The sequence below is a fragment of the Thalassophryne amazonica genome, chromosome 5 (genome assembly GCF_902500255.1).
Source record: "Thalassophryne amazonica chromosome 5, fThaAma1.1, whole genome shotgun sequence".
Lineage (NCBI taxonomy): Eukaryota > Metazoa > Chordata > Actinopteri > Batrachoidiformes > Batrachoididae > Thalassophryne > Thalassophryne amazonica.
Window position 1 is genome coordinate 36,887,457 of NC_047107.1, and position 24,834 is coordinate 36,912,290.

Genomic DNA, 24,834 nt, shown 5'->3' on the forward strand with positions numbered 1-24,834 from the left:
TTTCAGTGTTAACCAGTCAGGCTATAATTTATTTAACTTAAAGATAAAACAAAGTTTTAGCATTTTGCATAACTGAAACAAAAACTATGGATCTAATGGTTGCTTGAAAAGTAAACTTTTTGTGATGTGAATGCTTATTTTCTTGCTGTAATATCACACAAATTATTCACATTTACCTAATATAAACCCGAGCATCTCTGCGCTGAAATAGTTCATCTGTTGCTGTGCATCTTTTCCTGTTTGATGAAGATAAATCAACTCCCGCTTTGTCATTGTTGTTTCCAAGATTTGAAAACTTTTAATGTTTGAGTGTGAGTGCTCGCAGCCTGTGTTGGCACAATTTTCCATCGTTCCTTCACACAAAGCAAGGGAAGGTGATGGTCTAGTGGTTAAGCGTTGGGCTCAAGACCAGCAGATCTTTGGTTCAAATCCCAGCCTGACCAGAAAATCACTGAGGGCCCTTGGGCAAGGTCCTTAATCCCCTAGATGGTCCCGGTGTGTAGTGAGCGCCTTGCATGGCAGCACCCTGACATTGGGGTGAATGTAAGGCATTGATGTGTAAAGCGCTTTGAGCGTCTGATGCAGATGGAAAAGCGCTATATAAATGCAGTCCATTTAAACATCCCTTTTAACTGTCTGCCACCAACAGTCAACATGTGACTGCAGCAGAACTGGCAGGGCCCTATCTTCTACCCAGTGCAAAAAATAAAAAAAAGTAAACAAAAACACAGAGCACAGCACAAGTGTGGTTACTAGTTTCTAACCAATGTGATTATCATTTTCATGCTCATGAAATGAAATCCCCCATTTTGTTCATATCTGGCATTAATACATATTTAAATTGTTCCTGCTAATAAGAGCTAGCTGAATCTATGCATAACAGTACAATTGTGTCCTCTGCAACAGGCTGTTTTGCAACAGTATCATTTGGTGAATTGCAATACTCTGTGGTGTCTTGATGGGGTGGAAAAAAATACATCCATCGGTATGTTTTCTGTTCACCTCCAACCATGTTGTAATTGGTCTCCACTAGGATGACATGCCAATCCGCAGAGGCCGTCAGAAGACCACACGGAAACGGGAAGAAGAGGTGGACATTGACTTGGATGACCCAGAAATCAACCACTTTCCTTTCCCCTTCCACGAGCTAATGGTATGGGCTGTGCTCCTGAAACGCCAAAAGATGGCGCTGTTCTTTTGGCAGCACGGTGAAGAAGCCATGGCCAAGGCTCTGGTAGCCTGTAAGCTCTGTAAGGCCATGGCACACGAAGCCTCTGAAAACGACATGGTGGACGATATCAGTCAGGAACTGAACCATAACTCCAGGTGGGTGCCGTAAACCACACACTTGCACATAGGAGTGTGTGCATGTACATACGAATACAGGCAGCACACACAAAAATGTACCTGATTTTTCAGCCTGACCAGGAATTCTCAAAGGAACCTTTCTGTGGCAAATGATTAATGCCAAGTTGAGGACGGAGTCTAGACAGGAAAAACATCTCCGGTACAATTAGATGCACACACACACACACACACACTAGTGTGCCTTCCTCCCTCCACACTGACCTGTTTCAGACTGCTCAGGCCCCCATGGGATATTAACGATATATATACAGTAAACTAATGACATCCAACATCATTAATTAATGATCTGCATTTTAGGTGGCAGTGATCACGGAGAGATGAAAATACTGGCTATAGACATAACTGTTAATTAGAGGAAAGATTTTAGAGACTATTTAAGAAACACACACACACACAGCTTTTGAGCAACTACTTTTAAGTGCAGTATTAGTTTCCAGACAGAATTTGTTCGGTTCCATTCACCCTTTCGAGGAGTTTAGGGACTCTATGTTTTCCTCACATTAAAGACCCTGTGATGTTGAAAATGTGTGTTAGTATATATTACTTACAGTGTAATGCAGTCTTTTATTGCTTTCATTTGAAATTTGCAAAGAATAATTTAAAAATGTTAATAAAATAAAACTCTCCATTCATTCATTATCCTTCTTTATATGCAGCAATATTAATATGATTTGTGACAATCCAGTGACTAATTGCTGTGTAGTATGGTGCATAATACAATTATGTGTACCTGTGTGCATGAGTAATTGGGGAATTTTGATGTTGGTCTTTATTGTATGCAAACGGACTTATTAAAAAGCAGAAAAGGGTGGTGCCTTTTGCTTATGTACAGTTTTATGCACTTATTTATGTCAGGTTATCTCTTTGTGTGTGTATTTTGTCACGTTAATATCCTCATATTTCCCACACTTATCTGCAGCAGTTAAGATTTTTCGCTTACTTCTATTAGTGGTGTTATTAGCATGGCCCCCAAAAATAAAGAAAAAAATTAATGTTTGCCCAATTTTAATGAAATGTCGTAAAGAGGTTGGTTTAGGCTTAGACAGGGTAACATTAACTTTGGGAGTAGCTGTACATAATGTAGTACATCTCAAAGCACAATATATGCATGTGGAGAGATAGCAGGGGTGGTGGCCAAGTGGTTAATGCGCTTGGTTTCAGTTTGGAAGGTTCTGGGTTCAAATCCCACCCCTGACACATTTCTCCATGTAATGTGGAGTTGCGTCAGGAAGGGCATCCGGCGTAAAACCTGTGCAGATCCACCTTGGATTTGCTGTGGCGACCCCGAGTGCAAACAAGGGAGCAGCCGAAGGGACTTACAATGGTTTGTGGAGAGATAAGTTTTATTTTTATGTCTTTAACATTGCAACATATGTAGATTTTCCTTTGTGTTTCTTTTTAAAAGCTTAACTAATAACAAAACAAGGGTCTGTAGATATTCACACTTTTTGGCCAATACTCTATTTGCTGAGGTGTGCACTTAGAGGTAACTGCTCGTGTGAGATATTATGTCATCAATTAATCATTTTTCACAGCACTTTATGAAAATGATGTTTCCCTGAAATAAATAACATCAAAGAGGTTGTACAAATTGGTTTTGGTTTTGTGGTCATACAATTGTTCAGTTATTTATTGGGTCAAGTTACGGAATCCAGAGATAGGCAAGGCATCAATGGGCCTCAGGACCTGTATAAGAGTGACATGTTCTATCCTTTTGTTGGCTTAATAACAGGGAAGCTCAAAAATAGATGAAGTGATTTTGATATGGATGGATGGATGGATGGATGGATGGATGGATGGATGGATGGATGGATGGATGGATGGATGGATGGATGGATGGATGGATGGATGATGGATGGATGGATGGATGGATGGATCCAGATCTCATATTTCTTTAGTTGGTTATATTAACAGATAGAAGTAAAATATACTGCTGTTCTTTCAGTAATTTGATAATTCAACAAGTCATGAAACCCACATAAAAAAATGATCTCATTAACAAGCACCACCTGACGCCGGAGGCGGTAAACGAGTGAATTACGATGTTCCACCTCCCTCTGACCTGTGAAAAGCATCTCACTCTCATATCAGTTTATGCGCCAACGATCCCCTCCGAAGACAATGCCAAAGAAGCTTTCTACAATGATCTCGCTCCAATAATTCAAGCGGTTCCTGCAAGCGACAAGTTGTTCGTGCTTGGGGACTTCAATGTACATGTCGGAAGAGATCGGAACATTTGGGCTGACGTGCTTGGTCCCCACGGAGTCGGAAACTGTAACTCGAATGGGCTCCTCTTGCTGGGCTCTGCTCAGCATTTGAACTGGTGATCATGAACTCAATGTTTTGGACTCCCCCAACGCCAGAAGATGACATGGCACCATCCAAGAAGTAAAAAATGGCATATCCTCCACTATGTACTCAAGCGTGCTAGAGATAAGAAGAATGTGCACATTACTCGTTCTATGCCAGGCACTGACGATTGCTGGACGAACCACCGGCTCCTTTTGTCAAAATGCAAGTCCACCATCCGTAAACCTCCTACGTGTCCTACCTGCAGCATTCCACAGCATCGAGTTTACCTGTGACAAGCTCCAAGATCCTGCAGTGGCCAAATCTTTTGCAACTTCTGTCAGAAAAAAAGTTGAACACTTAGAAATAGCAGCCTCAGCGTCTGTTGACAAGCAACGGCTTGCGCTCCGAAGCACCATTTCGGATGCAGCAACTGAAATTGTTGGGTTCATAAAGCGGAAAACCCCAGACTGGTTCAACGAGAACGACACCAAGATCTCCAGGCTTGTTGACACCAAGCACAAAGCTCAGATTGCTTTTGCTGCTCGTAAGACCCGGAGCAATTCTCGAACTCTTCGAGCCGCTTCTTCCCTCTGCCAACACCACATCCATGAAATCAAGAACGATTGGTGGCAAGGAAAAGCATGCGAAATCCAAAGCTATGCAGACGGCAGAGATATGTGATGTTTCTACTCAGCGACTAAAGAGTTCTACAGCCCGAGAACATCTGTGGGAGCTCTGGTGGATGAAGATGGTGTTCTCCTGACGGAACCAAATGAAATCCTGGACCGATGGATGAGACATTTTCACAGCTTGCTCAACGAGAACTCGAGCACAGTTGAGGAGCTCCTGGATAATATGCCAAAACACCCTATTCGTCATGAACTAGCTCTTCCCCCAATTTTTACGGAACTCGCTCAAGCGATGCGCTGTATGAAATCTGGAAAGGCACCTGACAATATTCCCTTTGAACTTTTTGACAAGAGAGGTCTCTTCTTGAAAACTCGCTTGATGGACCTGATTTTTTGCATTTGGGAGATGGAGACAGTTCCTCCAGACTTCAAGAACGTGAATATTGTCATCATATTCAAGAAAGGAGATCGTTCTTCCTGCAGCAACTACTGCGGAATATCTCTCCTGAGCACTGCGGGGAAAACCCTCTCTACTCTTCTATATGCGTGCAAAATGTGGACCCTCTACGATTGTGACATCAAGCGTCTGGAGCGCTTTCAGCGATCCAAACTTCGGCAAATTCTTCGAATTAGCTGGGAAGATTTTGTTATGAATAATGAAGTTCTGGCTCGTGCATCACTCCCGAGTATAGAGTCTGCAATTCTCCGTCACCGCCTCCGCTGGGCTGGGCACATCTCTAGAATAGGAGAAACTCGTCTCCCTAGAGTCACCCTTTTTGGTGAGCTTGCCCAAGGCGATCGCCCCCGTGGTGGGCCTAAAAGACGCTTCAAGGACCAGCTTAAACAGTTTCTCAACTCCACTGGCATCCCCAATGATACCTGGGAGGAAATTCCCAGCGATAGAAAGAAGTGGCATCTTGCAACACGTGAAGGAGCGATGAATTTTGAGAACCAGCGACGAAAGAGACGAACAACGACGTCAGGAGCAGAAAGAACGACAACAACTCCCGCGCCCACCTCCCCATATCCCCTGCATGTCCTGCTCAAGGCTCTTCTATGGCTACCTCGGTTTCCGGAGTCATCAGCGGGTGGCGCACCCAGGAAGATGAAGTAACTGGCGAAGTTCCCCTAACTCGGAGTCGAGCGGGGTGCCGCCGCCGCCGCCGCCGCCGGGTCAAGCCAGCAAATGTTCAAATACTTTTTTACATTGCAAATAAGGGTCTTTTCAGGCTTGGAAGACACTTGAATAAATACCATCCTATATTCTCATACTGACATACGATCTGACTCATAGTTCCTTTTTCCAGGCTGTGGCATGCACTGAAACAAAACATAATAGTTGAACCAACTTAAATGAATTAAGTGTATCATCATCAAATATTTAAATATCTAAATGAATTAAGTTGTTTGAACTTAAGTTTGCAAGTTACAGTTGAGCTAACTTACTAACTTAAGTTCAAACAACTTAATTCATTCAGGTGTTACCAATTGAAACAACTTTTTAAGTTGGTTCTTTTTCAGTGTGGCATTCCTGAATAAATAATTCAGGTTGCACTTAATACACATATGGAAGACCTACACTTTTTTTTAATGTATTGCCTTTTTTATTTATTTATTTTTTTGAATAGCACTTCTTGGAAGATTTTACACAATGACAACTACAATTATTACTGCTACTACCGGTACTCCTAATAATACTACTACTAATAATAATAATAACTAGAAGCACTCGGAAAGCGCAAACCTCTGCCAAGGCCATAGGGTCACTGACGTCACATGGAATACCCTTTGGCAAAGATACCTATTCCACGTCATTTCACGCATCTACCGTCATGTTTCATTTTCAGTTGTTAAACCGTTAGATCTTCAGCAGATGTATTTATAAAGAAAAACTGCATGAACGACACAAGTTTTTTTCATAGTGCCTGTATATGACCGCCATATAATTTTGCAGGGAATTTGGCCAGCTGGCAGTGGAGCTCTTAGACCAGTCCTATAAACAGGACGAGCAGATGGCCATGAAGCTGCTAACATATGAGCTGAAGAACTGGAGCAACGCCACTTGTCTGCAGCTGGCGGTCGCGGCTAAACACAGAGATTTCATCGCTCATACCTGCAGTCAGATGCTGCTGACCGACATGTGGATGGGACGCTTACGCATGCGCAAGAACTCTGGCCTAAAGGTAAAGGATGTAGGGTAACTTGCATGTACAGCAAAGAAATATGAACTCATTTTACATACTGATAAGAAGATAATGAAAGACGCTAGCTTTTACAATATGTACTTTCGGTGCAGATAAATATCTTAACAAGAACGCAGTGAGTCACTGTGAAGATATCAAGAACATATTGACCCAGTGCAAACTTACTGACCATCATCGCTCCAAACCTTACGCAACCCCCAGCAGAAATGTAACAATGTATTAACATGGGTTAGAGCGTTTGGAATCAGTAATATGATATAACCTACATATTTCGAAGGTATATAAAAACAGCTATATATTAACTAATACAACCTGTTTCTACATAAAACACCTAAAAGTCAGAATCATGCTAAATTGTTTCTGTGCTTTTGAAGTTTGGTGGCTTACAGAGAGGTTTGTATTAAAACGCCCAAGCTGCACAGTTTCTTTCCAAGGTATCAAGTGCTGCTAGTATTTTGCCAGGTTCTAATTGATTTTGCTGTATGCACATGGAACTTGAATTACAGCACCAGTATAGTAACTTATAGGGAGTTGTGATGGCTTCCAATCAGATTTCTGATGAAAATCTAACTTCCAGCATTGCTTTCTATCTGTTCTATGTTCTGACAGAGCATTATTGTTTGAGACAACTGCATTTGTCTTTGTCTTCACTGTATAATGTATGTATTCACAGTTACAGTATGCAGACCAAAGAAAAGCAACACAGTCAAACACATTAGTGGATTGATTAAAAGCCTCCTTTGACAAAAATAACTAATGTCAAAGAAGTGGTGCAGCTTTGATTTGGTTTTTTGTTTGTTTGTTTGTTTGTTTTTTGGTGCTTGCTATTGTTCTATTGCAGTCTAATCTAGTCTACTATACTATATTCTATACTATCTACTACTGTATTCAATTTATAAATGAAATTGAATTGAATTGAATTCAGGACAGGAATAAGAATGAGCATTTAAGAAGAGCAATGCAGGGTAAAAGAGTCAAGATTGAGAAGGTTTGAGCACATGCAGAGGAATGATATGGGCTATATTAGGAAAAGGATGCTGACGTTGGAGCTGCCAGGCATGAGGAGAAAAGGAAGACCAACTAGGAGGTTTATGGAGGCAATGAGGGAGAAAATGCAGATGTGTCATGTAACAGAAGAAGATGGATGATCTGCTGTGGCAACCCTTATAGGAAGCATTTTGTTTTTGTGCAATTCAGAGCCTGGATTTTGTTGATCTGGGGCCTCTTGTACAAAGACTTGCGTGGACTTTCTACTAAAAATTCACGTAGGCCAAATCCCTGAATCTGACGTAAGCATAAATACAGGGTGGGCCAATAAAATGTTACCCACTTTTTAATTTGTAGGCAATTACAACAACCCACAGACCACTGAGGCCTTGAAGACCAACATCACAAACTTGTGATGACTGTGAATATGCGTGTTGCAGCTGTAATCCAAAGAAGAGGAGCGTGGATTGAACATTTCATCAATTATTGAACTGTGCGGAAAACAAGAGACAAAGTGGGAAACCTTTGGTATCAAATGTTAATTTGATGCTTCTGTTACAAGTCTGTAAATAAAATTTTTGAATAAGTTCTCATTTCAAAAACGTGTGTACGATCAAAAAGTGGTAACATTTTATTGGCCCACCCTGTATATTCAGATGTATCAAAGTGTGCGTAGGCATGAATTCATGCACGTTCTGTTTGTACATCCCAATGAATGTGGAATTGAGTGTGGAACCAAACTCCTCCCTGGCCACGCCCCATTTAAATATGCAATTTCATGTAAACAGGCCCTTTGAGTAGCGAGTCCCCACAACCTCACATCAGACAACATGAACACAGAAAAGGAATTATACTACGGGTGACTGGAAATTTGTGCAAACATGCAGGGATAGTTTATTCAGTACACTGTTAAATGGATTAATCATGAAACTGGAAAAATGTTCGTGGGAGCTACAGAGCGAGTGTGTGTGAGGCCACACACACACATGCAGAACGGCGCACACACACTGACATTAAAAAGGTGAGGCACACCTCCACTGACAATGTGACATTCACAATTTACACACGCGTTTATGGACAAATACAGGAAGCCTCTTAAGAAGCTCTGCAGCTCACCATCGAGCAACATTAAAAAATACATTAATAATAATAAAACCATGCAGCCTCCACATATGATTTGAACATTGATGGAATGAAAGTTTCCTATTAACAGAATCAAATTCATCATGTGATGGCACCTTTATCAATCAATCAATCAATCAATTTTTTTATATAGCGCCAAATCACAACAAACAGTTGCCCCAAGGCGCTTTATATTGTAAGGCAAGGCCATACAATAATTATGTAAAACCCCAACGGTCAAAACGACCCCCTGTGAGCAAGCACTTGGCTACAGTGGGAAGGAAAAACTCCCTTTTAACAGGAAGAAACCTCCAGCAGAACCAGGCTCAGGGAGGGGCAGTCTTCTGCTGGGACTGGTTGGGGCTGAGGGAGAGAACCAGGAAAAAGACATGCTGTGGAGGGGAGCAGAGATCGATCACTAATGATTAAATGCAGAGTGGTGCATACAGAGCAAAAAGAGAAAGAAACAGTGCATCATGGGAACCCCCCAGCAGTCTACGTCTATAGCAGCATAACTAAGGGATGGTTCAGGGTCACCTGATCCAGCCCTAACTATAAGCTTTAGCAAAAAGGAAAGTTTTAAGCCTAATCTTAAAAGTAGAGAGGGTGTCTGTCTCCCTGATCTGAATTGGGAGCTGGTTCCACAGGAGAGGAGCCTGAAAGCTGAAGGCTCTGCCTCCCATTCTACTCTTACAAACCCTAGGAACTACAAGTAAGCCTGCAGTCTGAGAGCGAAGCGCTCTATTGGGGTGATATGGTACTACGAGGTCCCTAAGATAAGATGGGACCTGATTATTCAAAACCTTATAAGTAAGAAGAAGAATTTTAAATTCTATTCTAGAATTAACAGGAAGCCAATGAAGAGAGGCCAATATGGGTGAGATATGCTCTCTCCTTCTAGTCCCCGTCAGTACTCTAGCTGCAGCATTTTGAATTAACTGAAGGCTTTTTAGGGAACTTTTAGGACAACCTGATAATAATGAATTACAATAGTCCAGCCTAGAGGAAATAAATGCATGAATTAGTTTTTCAGCATCACTCTGAGACAAGACCTTTCTGATTTTAGAGATATTGCGTAAATGCAAAAAAGCAGTCCTACATATTTGTTTAATATGCGCTTTGAATGACATATCCTGATCAAAAATGACTCCAAGATTTCTCACAGTATTACTAGAGGTCAGGGTAATGCCATCCAGAGTAAGGATCTGGTTAGACACCATGTTTCTAAGATTTGTGGGGCCAAGTACAATAACTTCAGTTTTATCTGAGTTTAAAAGCAGGAAATTAGAGGTCATCCATGTCTTTATGTCTGTAAGACAATCCTGCAGTTTAGCTAATTGGTGTGTGTCCTCTGGCTTCATGGATAGATAAAGCTGGGTATCATCTGCGTAACAATGAAAATTTAAGCAATACCGTCTAATAATACTGCCTAAGGGAAGCATGTATAAAGTGAATAAAATTGGTCCTAGCACAGAACCTTGTGGAACTCCATAATTAACTTTAGTCTGTGAAGAAGATTCCCCATTTACATGAACAAATTGTAATCTATTAGACAAATATGATTCAAACCACCGCAGCGCAGTGCCTTTAATACCTATGGCATGCTCTAATCTCTGTAATAAAATTTTATGGTCAACAGTATCAAAAGCAGCACTGAGGTCTAACAGAACAAGCACAGAGATGAGTCCACTGTCCGAGGCCATAAGAAGATCATTTGTAACCTTCACTAATGCTGTTTCTGTACTATGATGAATTCTAAAACCTGACTGAAACTCTTCAAATAGACCATTCCTCTGCAGATGATCAGTTAGCTGTTTTACAACTACCCTTTCAAGAATTTTTGAGAGAAAAGGAAGCCATATGTGTGCAGTCAGTAGCTCCGATTACATTCGGAAAACCGGCTCTTGTGCCAAAATGTGCTGTAATATTGGAATGTACCTGATGACATTTGGATGACTGTGGCTCGGCGCAAGGTTGACTGGCACACGCCTGACCAATCAGCCAGCTCACACTGGAACGCCCCTGATGTCAGAACGCCCAGCGTGGTCAGCTCATGTGTGGGCACAGATGACCCCTGGGTCCTTGCCGTATTGCTGCTCTGGGCCGACCGCAGTTCTGTGCGCACCTCCAGTAACAGTGACCTTGTTAATCGAAATCGGTTTCAGAGCTAATTATCCTCATTTGGAACTAAATGCTCATGTTCCCTGAGTACATGCTCACATCGGATTTCACCATTTGCAAGGTGCTGTAACAACACTTATGCAGCCGCTATTAGTGCCATTTTACACATCACATTGCGCATGGTTTTATATCCATCCATATAACTGCAAACACGTGGGTGTGTTAAATGTTCATCAGTGTGTCTCTGATGTGCACATCACTCTGATGACTTCTTGTTTTCACACTATTAACGGTCCCCTGCGTCACCTGTACATGTCGGAGATGGCAAAATAGCTGCAGAAACGTGCGTACTCCAGCTAGGATTTTTGCATGATGCACTGCACATTTTCACGCTCAAGTCACTTTTGATACATCTGCACGTGAACGTGGAGACAGGCGTACGCCAGGTTTTTTTTGCATATGCACACATTGTACATGAGGCCCCGGGTGAGCAGTAGAGTTATCTTAAAAAAATAGGATAGAGCCTAGGACAGAGATGAAATGAGCCAGGAGGTAATTTTGATCTGGGTGTCTCTCTTTGGAGGATTTCTGAGCATACCCAGCTTGGAGGAGGCTGCAAGGCAGACCTAAAACATGCTACGCAGTAAATTTGGCAGAGTAAAATATGCTCTGCTGGGATAACATTTGGTCCCAGTCTAAATAGAATAAAATATACTCTATTATAGAGTGAAATCAGCTCTACCGCCTTGTCAAATCAAGTGTTTCTGCTCCAATAAGAGTTGATTATACACTGTGATAGATTTGATTTAGCACTGTGATAGAGTATATTTAAATGTATTTGGACTGAGACCAAATGTTATCCCAGCAGAGTAAATTTTACTCTGCCAAATTTACTGTGAATATACCTTATGGTGATCTCCTGGGTTACCATAATTATCCAGCTGAAGCTGTAAACTAACACTGGAACAAGGGTGGAAAAATGCATATTTTAAAAAGGACAGGCCAACAAACAAAATACAGATCAGCTAAGTGATAACACAGTGAAGTTAACTGGTTTTACAACAAATGTATGTTGCAGTGTCAACTCAGCAAGCTCTCAGTGGATACTGATGTCAGTTTTAATCAAGAGCAAACTGTCAGCAGTATATGTATTATAATAGCTAAGTAGCCTCTGTGTGTGTGTGTGTGTGTGTGTGTGTGTGTGTGTGTGTGTGTGTGTGTGTGTGTGTGTGTGTGTGTGTGTGTGTGTGTGTGTGTGTGTGTGTGTGTGCGCCCGCGCGCGTGTGTGTGTGTATGGTTTCGGTCATGCAAAAACTGGGGAGGGCTGACAATTGTTGTTTGCCATGCTTATGTATTTTGGCTCAAAGATGAACTCTGTGAAAATAGAAAGCTGATAGGACACATATTTTTTGAGAAATTAACAATCTTAGCTGACCAGTGAACAATGGCTGCTGTGCTGCAATGTGCCACTGGTGTTCAGGGTTTTGAGTTTTTAAATGGTGTTATTGTGCTTTGTGGTAGTTTAACAGTGTTGTTAGTGTTATTGATTTATTGTGTTTTTGTAGCTGAATTGGTTTAATCGGTTTACCTAAGTTTCATGTTGCTATAACCATGAGTGAGAATAGAATTTGAGAGTATCTGACATGCTGACTAAACTCATAACGTCATCAAAAAGCACAACCTGGTTATTTGATCCTATACCAACAAAACTGTTTAAGGAACTGTGGCCCACTCTTGGGCTGACTGTCCTGGAAATTATTAATCTTTCTTTAACTTATGTGTTGGGAAAGTGTAGTGACACGGACCCACAACAGGGGGCGTAAATGAACAGACAATGGAAGGAGTCAAATTATAACACTTTACTGTTGTGAATGACACAACTAAACACAGCAGATTACAGAATGTGCAAAAGTCAATCAATAAGGTGTCGTGTGGGCAGGCTCGACGATAGGAGATGCCTGTCTGGAAACGAACCGGAACCACACGATTCCCACTGCCACCGAACCCGAGGAATACTGGAGCCGCCAAGTCCCGGAGTCCCCAGGTGGCCACCTTCACGGCGTGTCGGATCTGGTACTGCTGGCAGAAAGCAAAGACAGTCAAGGGTGGGTGTGTGAACACCCAGTAACAATCCTGGTGGGAATTCCACCTCCACCTCTCACTCAATACTTGCAGCGATCCCTCAGAGGAAAAAGAGTGCCGTCTTGCACAGCCTCCACAAAAAGGACCGGTACTCCTGCAAACACTCACAATAAACTGATTTACAAAATATCACAAAAAGGCTGAGGATATTACCTCTGGTAGAAGATGATATCTCGGCAGTGTGGTGGAGGTGTCTTCCTGCTTTTATTCCAGATGTGGATTGGATGATTAGTGACAGCTGTCACGGATGATGGGTGACAGCTGTCACCACGGCTTGTTCCTGAGGCGGCAGCGCCCTCTCGTGCCTGAAGCCCGCACTTCAGGCAGGGCGCCCTCTGGTGGTGGGCCAGCAGTACCTCCTCTTCTGGCGGCCCACACAACACTTATGTATCTGTTCCTAAATGTTTCAAAGCTGCAGTGATTAAACCATTACTTAAGAAACCTAATCTTGACCCTAGTGTAATGAAAAACTGTCAGCCGATGTCAAATCTATCATTTTGGTCTAAAATTCTGGAAAATGTGGTGTCACGGCAGCTTGTGGACTATCTTACTGAGAATAATCTCTCTGAGCCACTGCAGTCTGCTTTTAGAAAATATCATTCCACAGAGACGGCTCTCACTAAAGTGGTGAATGATCTTCTGCTTGCAATGGATTCAGACAGCACTACAGACCTGGTGCTGTTAGATCTCAGTGCAGCATTTGATACTGTGGATCATCATATTCTACTTGATAGGCTGGAAAATCATTTTGGGATTACTGGTAGTGCCCTTGCATGGCTGACATCATACTTGACCAGTCCTTCTCACTGTGTTTTGTAAAATAACACTACCTCTAACCTTAGTGACATGAAATTTGGGCTTCCATAGGGGTCCGTCTTAGGCCCTCTGCTTTTCTCCCTTTATGTAACACTCCTTGGGCACATATTGTGGCGTTTTGGGATTACCTTTCACTGCTATGCTGATGATACTCAGTTATACATGCTGATAACTGCTGGTAATCTCATTCACATAAATCCTTAGAAGATTGCCTTGCATCAGTGAGAGTTGGATGGCTAGAAACCTCATACTTTTAAACTCTGATAAGACTGAAATGGTGGTTCTTGGTCCAGTGAGACATTAGCATCAATTTGACCAGTTAACACTTAGCTTAGGCTTGTGTGTCATACATCACACTGAAAAGTGAGGGACCTTGGGGTAATTTTTGATCCTACATTGTTCTTTGACCTCCACATCACCTCCTTTCTTCCACCTGCAAAATATAGCGAAGTTTCGTCCCATCCTGTCTATGGCTGATGCTGAGACCCTGATCCATGCGTTTATCTCTTCTAGATTGGACTATTGCAATGTTCTATTTTCTGGTTTACTGCAGTCCAGCATTAGGGGTCTCCAATTGGTTCAAAATGCTGCAGCCAGACTTTTGACATGAAGCAGAAAGTTCGACCACATTACACCCATTTTGGCATCCCTTCACTGGCTTCCTGTCCCAGTGAAATCAGATTTTAAGGTACTGCTATTACTACTAGTCTATTAAATTGTTCACAGACTGGCACCTCCCTACCTAGCTGAACTAATTAAACCTTATATACTGGCCTGACTTTGCGTTCTCAGGGTGCAGGACTACTTGGTGTCCCTCGGGTGAATAAGAAGTCTGCGGGTCATAGAGCTTTCTCTGATCATGCCCCTGTGCTGTGGAATGATCTCCCTGCGTCAATAAAACAGTCAGATTCCGCAGAGACTTTCAAGTCCAGACTTAAGATGCACTTATTTTCCCTTTCATATGGCTAGCATACTGGCATAGTTTAGTTCTATCCGTTTTACTCTTTTAATTCCTTTTATTAGGAAAAGGAGTGGGCCACGGCCTCAACTTTATCTAAATTCTGGGTCTTTTAGTGAAGCTTAGGGCTACTGGCCGGCGATCACCTTCGTATTTCCTGTTTTTCTTGTTGTTTAATGCTGACAAATTATACTATATTTCTTGTCTTTCTGATGCCTGATTCTGTTTTTTCTCTCTGTTTAAGGTGCAGCTCCATCCACAGATGGGTGTGGTATTTGTGCTGGAGACCTGTGCACCAACAAGATTTCCTCTATATTCATTTTGTGAATTGTTCTGTAATTTATATCTGTAGCATGGCCCAAGCAGATGTTCACCCCTTTGAGTCTGGTCTGCTTGAGGTTTCTTCCTCAGAGGTAGTTTTTCCTTACCACTGCTGCTCTGGGGGTTAGTAAGGTTAGACATTACTTGTGTGAAGCGTCTTGAGGCAACTCTGTTGTGATTTGGCGCTATATAAATGAAAATAAATTGAAAAAATTGAAAGTGAGTTCAGTTTCATGTTGGTACCATGACTGAGATGTTTGGTGGTTGTAATGTCTTCAGCCACTGTCTTTGTCAAATTAAAACCACCTGCTTGCAACAGCTGTTCGTACGTGCGTGCGTGCATGTGTGTGTGTGTGTGTGTGTGTGTGTGTGTGTGTGTGTGTGTGTGTGTGTGTGTGTGTGTGCACGTGCGTGCATGCTTTTAACTACTTTCTGGACTCACGCTGCTGCAGCAGATGTCGTAAGTCATCTTTGTATTAAAAGCGTGAGTGTGGCGAGTGATTTTAAGTTCAGTGTAAGTACATAATATATTTGTAAATACATTAAAAATACATGACACAAGAAACTGAAAACACTTATTTCCATTGTGGTCCATTTAAAAATCTAATTACAAAATAGAAGTACAAATAATAATAGTGTATCTGATAACAACAACCTAAAAACAATGTATAAATAAATTAACATTAAAAATTACATAATTAACAGGAAATAAAAGGTTTGAGTTCTTCTTCTAAAAATTGCTGAGGTCAAAGGTTCTAAAAACATTTAGGACTCACATGCCATTCCAACTCATTATACAAGCTTTGCTTAATTTATTACCACCAATAGTGTCAATACCCATTCTAGAGCCCATGGATCCCCACAGGCAACACGCTAGTCTAATCATATAATCAGACAGATAAAAGTGGTTTGTTTTAATAGCAATGGTTAAAAAATACAGTGATGCCATGGAGCTGAAGGAAACATGTTGTTGAAAAAAAAAAAAAAAAAAACTATCACTGGGAGGTGTCAAATTGATGAAAGTTTTATTTATTATTTATTTTATCAGGACAGTTTAGGTGAAATCATTTGCAAAGATTACATTTTCTCCATTTTAATATGATCAATAAATCTTTTAATTATGATAATCTTGGATCATAGTGCTTAGCGTTAACATCAGGTAAAAACAGAGCAAAATAGATATTAATGTTGACAAAAATTTCAAGTAAATTCCAGAAAACGAAAATTTATGAAGGAATCAGCTTCCCCTGGTACTGTATCTCAGACAGCCAAAGTTATCTGGGATGATGATGATGAGGAGGAGGAGGAGGAGGAGGAGGAGGAGGAGGAGGAGGAGGATGAGGACGGTCCTTGTGTGTGTTGAATATGTCCAAATCATGCATCCAGAACTTTCATTTAGAGCCAACAGAAACAAAATAATTGGTATTAATTACTTGGAAAGATGTCACACATAATTTATATTTGGGGTCATATGGTGAACATCCTTTGGAATGAAAAGGGGACTTTTTAGACTGGTGTTTGAGTTTGGGGGTTTTCAGATGCCTGGCAGTGGGGTGATAGGAGCCAGCTGCTTAGATCAGAGAGGTTGGAGTTATTTATAATGAAGAAGTGCCCTGGGAGCTGCTGAGAGGTTCACACTCATTCATTGACAGAGTGAGAGGGGGATGATGGTACTGGCTAGCTTCAGTGAGCATAACACACTATGTGTTAAGCATGATTTGGCATTTGCAGCAGGAAGTGAGAAAGAAATGGTGAGGACAGAAAGTGTATGCATCTAAGGAAAGCTCATAGAGGCAGAAAGACGGATGAGAAACAGCAGTCAGGACAAATAAGGTCAGGAGTTTGTGATGCACAGAGAAGAATGCTGTCAAAAAATGTATGCACATTTTGATGTAAATGTAGTTGTGTGAACGGTCAGTTAGAAACCCCTAATAGGATCCTTCCTTCTAACTGGAGGCTCTATGAGATGCAGTAGGTTCTTCATGCATTAGTAAATGTGAAAAATTTACCGTTGACTCCTGGATACGGCAGACAGAGACGACAATCAAAGCTGAGATACCACATTAAGAAATTAAAATCAAATTACTGAGTCGTCACTTCCCTTCTTACTAAATGCATCCAAGCTCATTCACACTCACACACCTACGGCCAACTTAAAGTGTCCAATCCATCTACCCTGCATGTCGTTGGAGGTGGGAGGATACTGGCGCACCTGGAGGGAATCCACGCAAACACGGGAAGAACATGCAAAATCCTCACAGACCAGGTGAGAAACAATCCCATGACCTTTTTGCTGTGAGACAGCAGTGCTAACCGCTAAGCCACCGTGCTCCCCAAATCATGAATGTGTACCATGATTACACATATCACTGTTATCATATTTCATTGTCTTTAAGAGCTGGGTGTGATGGAATTTAGAAGGTACTGAAGAGACAGGATCTCTAGTCAGGAAACGGGTCTGCATGCAAAGCGTCAAGAGTAGCAGTCATCCACCTCAGCTCCCTGAAAAAAAGCTGAGCACCTCAATTCATTTATACAGTGCCAACTCACAATATCAGTCACCCCAAGGTGCTTCACAAGTGTAAAGTCAAACCTTACTCACCCCGTGAGTAAGCACGTTGGCAACAGTGGTAAGGAAAAACTCCCTTGGGTGTTTTTTGATAATACAAAGAAACCTCAAGCAGATCAGTGCCAGAGGGGTGACCACCTGCAATGGCCATACTCCCTTTTTGTTCTTCTTCTTCTGTCGGCCGCTCGTGTTAGAGGTCACCACAGCATATCAACTGTTTCTATCTCACCTTCTCCTCTGCATCTTCCTCAGTCACACCAACCACCTGCATGTCCTCCCTCAGCACATCCATGAACCTCCTTGAGCCTCCCGATTCTCCTCTTGCCCAGATCCTCCTTGCTCAGCAGACCCCCTCTACACCCTGGCTGCGCCTAGAAATTCTGTCCATAAAAATAATGAACAGAACCGGTGACAAAGGGCAGCCCTGGCGGAGGCCAACGTGCACTGGAAACAGGTTTGACTTACTACCGGCAATGCGAACCAAGCTCCTGCTGCGGTTATACAGGGACCGGATAGCCCTTAGCAAAGGACCCCGGACCCCATACTCCCAGAGCACTCCCCACAGATATCTTGCAGATATCCTTCCATCAAAAATCACTCCTGCCACCTTTTCCACCCACTCCAACCTGCTTGCACTCTCTTCTTCACCTCTCTTCCACACTCAGTTTATTTCATTTATACAGCGGAAAATCATAACAAAGCTGCCTCAAGGCACTTCACATGTGTAAGGTCTAACCTTACCAACCCCAATGCACATCCTCCATTTCTTTGGATACTTGCCCCCCCACCTCTGCCACTGGGCTCCCTCTCATTCACACACATGTACTCAGTCTTGCTCCTACTGACTTTCATTCCCCTTCTCTCCAGAGCATCTCTCTCTCTGTTTATCTTTCACACATACACAACAAATAAACAAAGCATCCAGTGGTCATAGTAACCATTTGTCAAACAGTTAAGTGGGCTCATCATAGTTAACTGACAGTTCTGTCCGTGATAAAACCTCTGCAATGACCAGAAGTTGTACCACCTCCTTTTCCATGTCCATCCACCCAATCTCATCTGTATCCCAGAAGATAGGCCATACCGCTGTACCCAGACACTCACAAGGCCAGTTCAGTTTTGGTGTTTGCTGCCTGTTGAAATCAGGGAGGAAAAACTAGGGTAACATTTCATACAAACCAGACTTGTGAAAGTTTTGTATTTTCCACCACTTTTTACTTTAATTTCTCATTTTGAGACCAACACACCTTTGGGCAAACATTTAACCCTTTAATGGTTAACTCAACCTTTTGGTAGATCATATTGATATCTAATACATTCTGCTGCAAAATGTGAGGATATTACAGAGTCAAGTACATGAATACTTGCTTTTTACATATTGTGGGCGTTTGGCATGAAAATGACAATGGTGTTGGTTGGAAAGCAGGAATAACGCTAGTGCTGAACTGTGCACTATTTTAAACCAAGTGCAAGACGCTTACTGTGCATTTCCAAATTGATTTGTGCCGTTTGAACAGATTCCTTATGTTCTCCCAACTGATGAAGCACTCGGTTAAAGGTTTTGGTGCATAGATTTTGCATCACAACATTGATGTCCTGGACATTTCCTGTGACTTTCCACTGAGCTGTAACATGGACAACACACTGTACTGCTGGAGGTTTCTGGTCAACAAAAATTACTTCACATGATCAAAAAGAATATCTTGAAAAATGTAGTATTTGTTGTTATGTATTTGAGAAAGTGGAGATTTTATATATCTTAGAGTTGTTAAATATAACCTAAATTCTAATCCAATTACATTTTTTTTCGCAAATTTAATTGGTTAATCGTGTGAGATTTCAGACCGTATAATATCGGGGTAACGGTGGCAAAATATTTGACTGTTTCATATTTGGATGTATTACTCCGCGCCCTGACCAGTGTTCTGACAAGATGTCATTCCTGTCCTCCACACAACAATAACAGTTGCGCAGTTGTGCACATGCGCATTATTGTCAGGACAATATTGTCGGGACACGGAACTGTCTATTTATGTGACGAGACACACAATTCAACAGAACACCGGCCATGCTCGCTGCTAGTTGTTAGCGCTGTTAGCTGAGAGTGAGAGAAAGTCGTGTACCGACACCACTGCTGAAACAGGTCAATTTAATCTACCATACGGAAGTATTGATGTAGATTCTGATACAAAATTAACTTTTCACATTTGATGGATTTGATGGATTTCACTTTTGTTGGATTACTCCGTGCCCTGACCGTTGTTGGAACAACGCTGCCTCATGGTAAGCTTCGCCGACCGAATTACCTACAGAAAAATAAACTGCAAATGATGGAATTGGATTAGAATGTGAATAACCCCCTCTGATGATTTGCGAACTTTCATGCTGTTATATGGTTGCAAATATCCATTTTACCAGATCTGCTAACGCGTCGCCATAAAACTCCTTTTTAAAGCTCAATTTGCGACTGTATAACCAGCATGAATGTCCACAAATCATCAAACACAAGAGGGTTATTCCCTTAATGTTTCAAGCAATTTTTAAAATTTTAATTTTCATAATTATGGCCTCCACCTCCAAAAAAACTGAATATCAGAAAATTTGAATATTTAATTTCAAGTCATTATTTATCTAATATATGAGGCTGACCATGCACGTGTGTGTGTATGTGTGTGTGTGTTCGCTATGCACAGCCACAGTAGTTAAGCAACCAACACCAGACTTGCTATGTTGACTTGGAGCACCAAGGGGGAGGTCACTGGGGCCCTTAGGATAAAAGCGTATGGGTGCTTTAATTACAATCATGACCCGCTCACTAGAGCCCTTATTTTCTCAGTTCAGTTGATACTCAGGTCAGGTAGCAAACATCACACTTTACTTAGTGTGTAGTAGACGTTTTCACTCCGAATGGCCCATTGTGTGCCATGTGCAAGTCAAAGTGTGCGTTTTTGCAATTATGCCTCCTAAGAAGTCACAGGGATAGTCACTGAAAGTGGTTGGGCTAACTCTGGAGACACCATGCTTCTTACACAGCCAGCTATATGTAGGATGCTCCCAAGTTGATCACCCTGACGGACCTTTCATTTGTGCACCTCAGGGGCACACTGAGATCATTACATATATCCCACAGCATTGCAGTGATATGACATGCTATCACCATTTTATCATCTTTCACTTCAGTCTCATGAATACCACAAATTGCTCTATGAAAATTAATAATGACAACATACATACTATGCAATGCAACTTACTACACCTTAACTAAAGTGACATGAAATATACAGTGACATTCTCTATTACCTGTGCGTAGAACAAGTAACTCAGCTAGTGCAGTATAAATACTATGAATCTCTTTGTCTGGTTTAGGCCACACAATCACAATCATGGGGAAGACTGCTGACTTGTTAGATGTCTAGAAGACACTCATTGATACCAGGGTAAGCCAGAGAATGACACTGCTGAAAGGACTGCTTGTTCAGAGTGCTTTATCAAAGCATATTCATAGAAAGCAGACTGGAAGTGAAAAGAATGGTAGGAAAAGATGCAAAAGCAACAAGAATGACTGCAGCCTTGTGTAACCCAGGTATAAATAGAACCAGATTAACTAAATTTTCAGTTTAAATAAAAGTATTGTAATTATTTTGTGAAAGAAAATGTATGCATACAAGATAAGATAAAAATAGTGAATAGTTTTAATGATTTTTTTTTGTAAGGGTGGGTCCAAATTTAGTGGTTAATATTCCAAAAACAAAGGGTGATACTGCAGTTGGAAGTCTAATCATGGACAATGTGAACAGCATCTTTCTTGGCAAGGTTGAAGAGGAAGAAATACTGAACATTGTTGGAGGTTGTGTAAGCAAGAGGTCAACAGATTGTCATGATCTAGACATGTTTATAATTAAGAACATTATTGAATCAGTCCTTGTACCATTTACTTATATTTGGAATCTGTCATTTTCAATGGGAACTTTTCCTGATAGCATGAAAAATAGATTTAAAAATAGATTTAGTATTGTTGCAATCACTGAATCTTGGCTTAAAGATGATCTCATGGATGAAGTTCAAATGGAGGGATATGAGCTGTATTTTGTAAACAGAAGATATAAAAAAGGCGGTGGTATTGCTCTGTATACAAAAACAGATCTGATGTGTACAATTGTTGAAGAAATGACAATTATGAATGATGTCATAGAAATTGTAACAGTGGAACTTGTACATGAAACATCTAAGAATATTTTAATTAGTTGTGTATACAGAGCACCAGATTCTTGTGTTGTGAAATTTACAGATAAAATAATTGAATTATTCCATCAAATTAAAAACAAAACGGTTTTTATGTGTGGGGACTTTAATATTAACATAGAAAGCTCCAGCTGCCAAAGATTAAGTGATTTTGTGAATACAATGTATAGTTTGGGGTTATTCCCCTTGATAACAAAACCAACCAGAATTACATCGCAAAGTGCAACGGTAATTGATAATATATTTACAAACAGAACAGATGAAATTATCAAGAATGGGATCTTCATGACAGATATTAGCGACCATTTACCAATTTTTTCAATATTTAAATATAAAAATAGGTACAACAAAAAAACTGATATAAACTTTAAAAGAGATAAGTCAGTAAAAGCCTTAGAGGCATTAAAATATGACCTTAAAAATCAAAACTGGGAAGAAGTTTATGTCAGTGATGTTAATGTAGCATATAACTCATTTATGAAAATATTGATGAAATCATACAATAAAAATTGTAAATTAATTGAAATTAGTAAGAAAAGAGTAAATAAACCATGGCTGACAAAGGGAATAAAAAATGCTTGTGCAAAGAAAAACTATTTATACAGGTGCTTTTTAAAATTGCAAACAAAGGAATCAGAACATAAATACAAAAAATATAAAAATAAACTATTAACAATAATTAGGAAACAAAAAAAAGATTATTACAGTGAAAAACTAAATAAGAGTAAAGATAATATGAGGGTAACATGGGGAATTATAAAAAGTGTGATTGATAGTGATGGAACGAAAGAAACTATTCCAAATTACTTTGTTAAGGAAAATAAAGAGATATATGATATAAAAGAAGTTGCAAATGGGTTTAATGATTATTTTTCAAATGTAGGGTCAAGTCTGGTGGGAAATAAACCAATAATAGAAGATAAATTATGTACATTGGTAAATACGGTCAATAGTATTTTCCTGGACAATGTGGAAAAAGATGAAATAAGAAATATTGTAAAAAACTGTGTAAGCAAAAGATCAACTGACCATGAAGATTTAGACATGATGACTGTAAAAAGTATAATAGAAATTGTTATTGAACCATTTACTTATATTTGTAATCTGTCTCTGTCAACTGGGGTTTTTCCAGATGAAATGAAAATTGCTAAGGTAGTCCCATTATATAAAAATGGAGACAAACATAATTTTTCTAATTACAGGCCAGTATCATTGCTTCCACAGTTTTCTAAAATTATGGAAAAAGTTTTTGTAACAAGATTGGATAAATTTATTGAGAAACATCATATTTTAAATAATGCTCAGTATGGATTCAGAACAAAACATTCGACAGCTATGGCAATTATGGAACTAATAGAGAAAATATCAACAACAATAGATAATAAGGATTATTTTGTAAGTATTTTTATTGACCTGAAAAAGGCTTTTGATGTTATAGACCACTCAAGATTGCTCCACAAGTTACAACAATATGGAATAAGAGGTGTTGCACATCAGTGGGTAAAAAGCTACTTAGAAAATAGAAAACAGTTTGTTCAGATAAATAATACCAAATCAGAATTGTGTAACATTATTTATGGAGTACCACAAGGATCGGTACTTGGACCCAAACTGTTTATTTTGTATATCAATGATTTTGTGAATGTATCCAATGTGCTTGGCAGCATTTTATTTGCTGATGATACAACGCTGTTTTACTCTGGATCAGATATACAGGAAGTAGCACAAGTGATAAATACAGAGTTGGAAAAAGTTAAACATTGGTTTGATATAAACAGATTGTCACTAAATATTAATAAGACAAATTTCATATTGTTTAATGATAGAGCGAAAGAAAATAATGTGTCATTACAAATAGATGGAATGGATATACAAAGGGTAAAAGAAATGAAATTTTTAGGAGTCATGATTGATGAAGATCTTACATGGAAGTCACACATAAATTACATAAAAGGAAAAATAGCGAAAGCCATTGCTGTTTTGCATAAAGTAAAATATTCATTAAATAGTTATGGTTTATTAACATTGTACAATTCATTGATTGTCCCATATTTAACTTACTGTGTAGAAATCTGGGGATCAACATATACAACCTATATACAACCTTTATTTATTTTGCAGAAAAGAGCTTTAAAAGTGATTAGTAACAGTGGTTTTAGAGATCCATCTAATCCATTGTTTATTAAGTATAGGGTACTTAAATTTCATGATTTAGTTGATTTGAAAATATTACAAACGATGTACCAAGTTAATAAAAATACTTTACCAACAAACATTCAAAATATGTTTGAAAAAAGAGTAAGTAGTTATAAATTGAAAGGAATAGAAGTCTTTAAAAAACCAAGATTTAGAACCAAAGTAAAGGAAAGGAGTATTGCAGTAAATGGTGTCAAATTATGGAACAATCTTAATAAAGAAATTAAAGAATTAAGGTCGCTTAAATTATTTAAAAAACATATTAAATTAGATGTATTAAGTAAGTATGAAACTATGAAGTAAGTCAGTGGGCTGCAAGAAAGTCAAAAAAAAAAAAAAAAAGTAAACTTAATAATGTTTGGAGTGTCTTAAGTTTAAATGTAACCTGTCAGTGATGTAATCTATTAATTTCTGGTCATAATTATGAAATGGGTCAGTGGTATGTGACAAGTTAAAGAAATGCAATCTGTTAAATAATGTTGACTATGATGCTGTATATTGAAAGATTGTATTGTTAAAAGGGGCAGAAATCATAAGACTTGTTCTTCTTTCTGCTCCTTTTCATTCTGGTATTGTGGTGCTTTTGTTTTTTGCTTTTCTGTTTTTCTTTTAAATTAATGAAATAAATATTAAAAAGAAAAGAAAGAAAGAAAACAGCTAAGGTAATTCCACTATATAAAAGTGGGGATAAACATGTTTTTTTCCAATTACAGACCAGTTTCCTTGCTTCCACAATTTTCCAAGATAATAGAGAAATTATTTGTAAATTGATTGGATAAGTTCCTTGATAAATATAACATTCTAAGTAATAGTCAGTATGGTTTTCGTACTAGTCACTCTACAGCCATGGCAATTATGGAACTAACT

At 39.8% G+C, this 24,834-nt stretch overlaps 1 protein-coding gene across 6 annotated transcripts in view; it reads left to right on the forward strand.

Moving 5' to 3' along the window:
• trpm3 (transient receptor potential cation channel, subfamily M, member 3) overlaps positions 1–24,834 on the forward strand; it is a 746,932-nt gene that overhangs the window by 641,151 nt on the left and 80,947 nt on the right. For all 6 annotated transcript variants that reach the window (XM_034170010.1, XM_034170014.1, XM_034170008.1 and 3 more), the window contains exons 15-16: positions 1,034–1,326; positions 6,244–6,472. In XM_034170010.1, the coding sequence (XP_034025901.1) occupies positions 1,034–1,326; positions 6,244–6,472 (522 nt within the window). The remainder of the gene's footprint in view (positions 1–1,033; positions 1,327–6,243; positions 6,473–24,834) is intronic.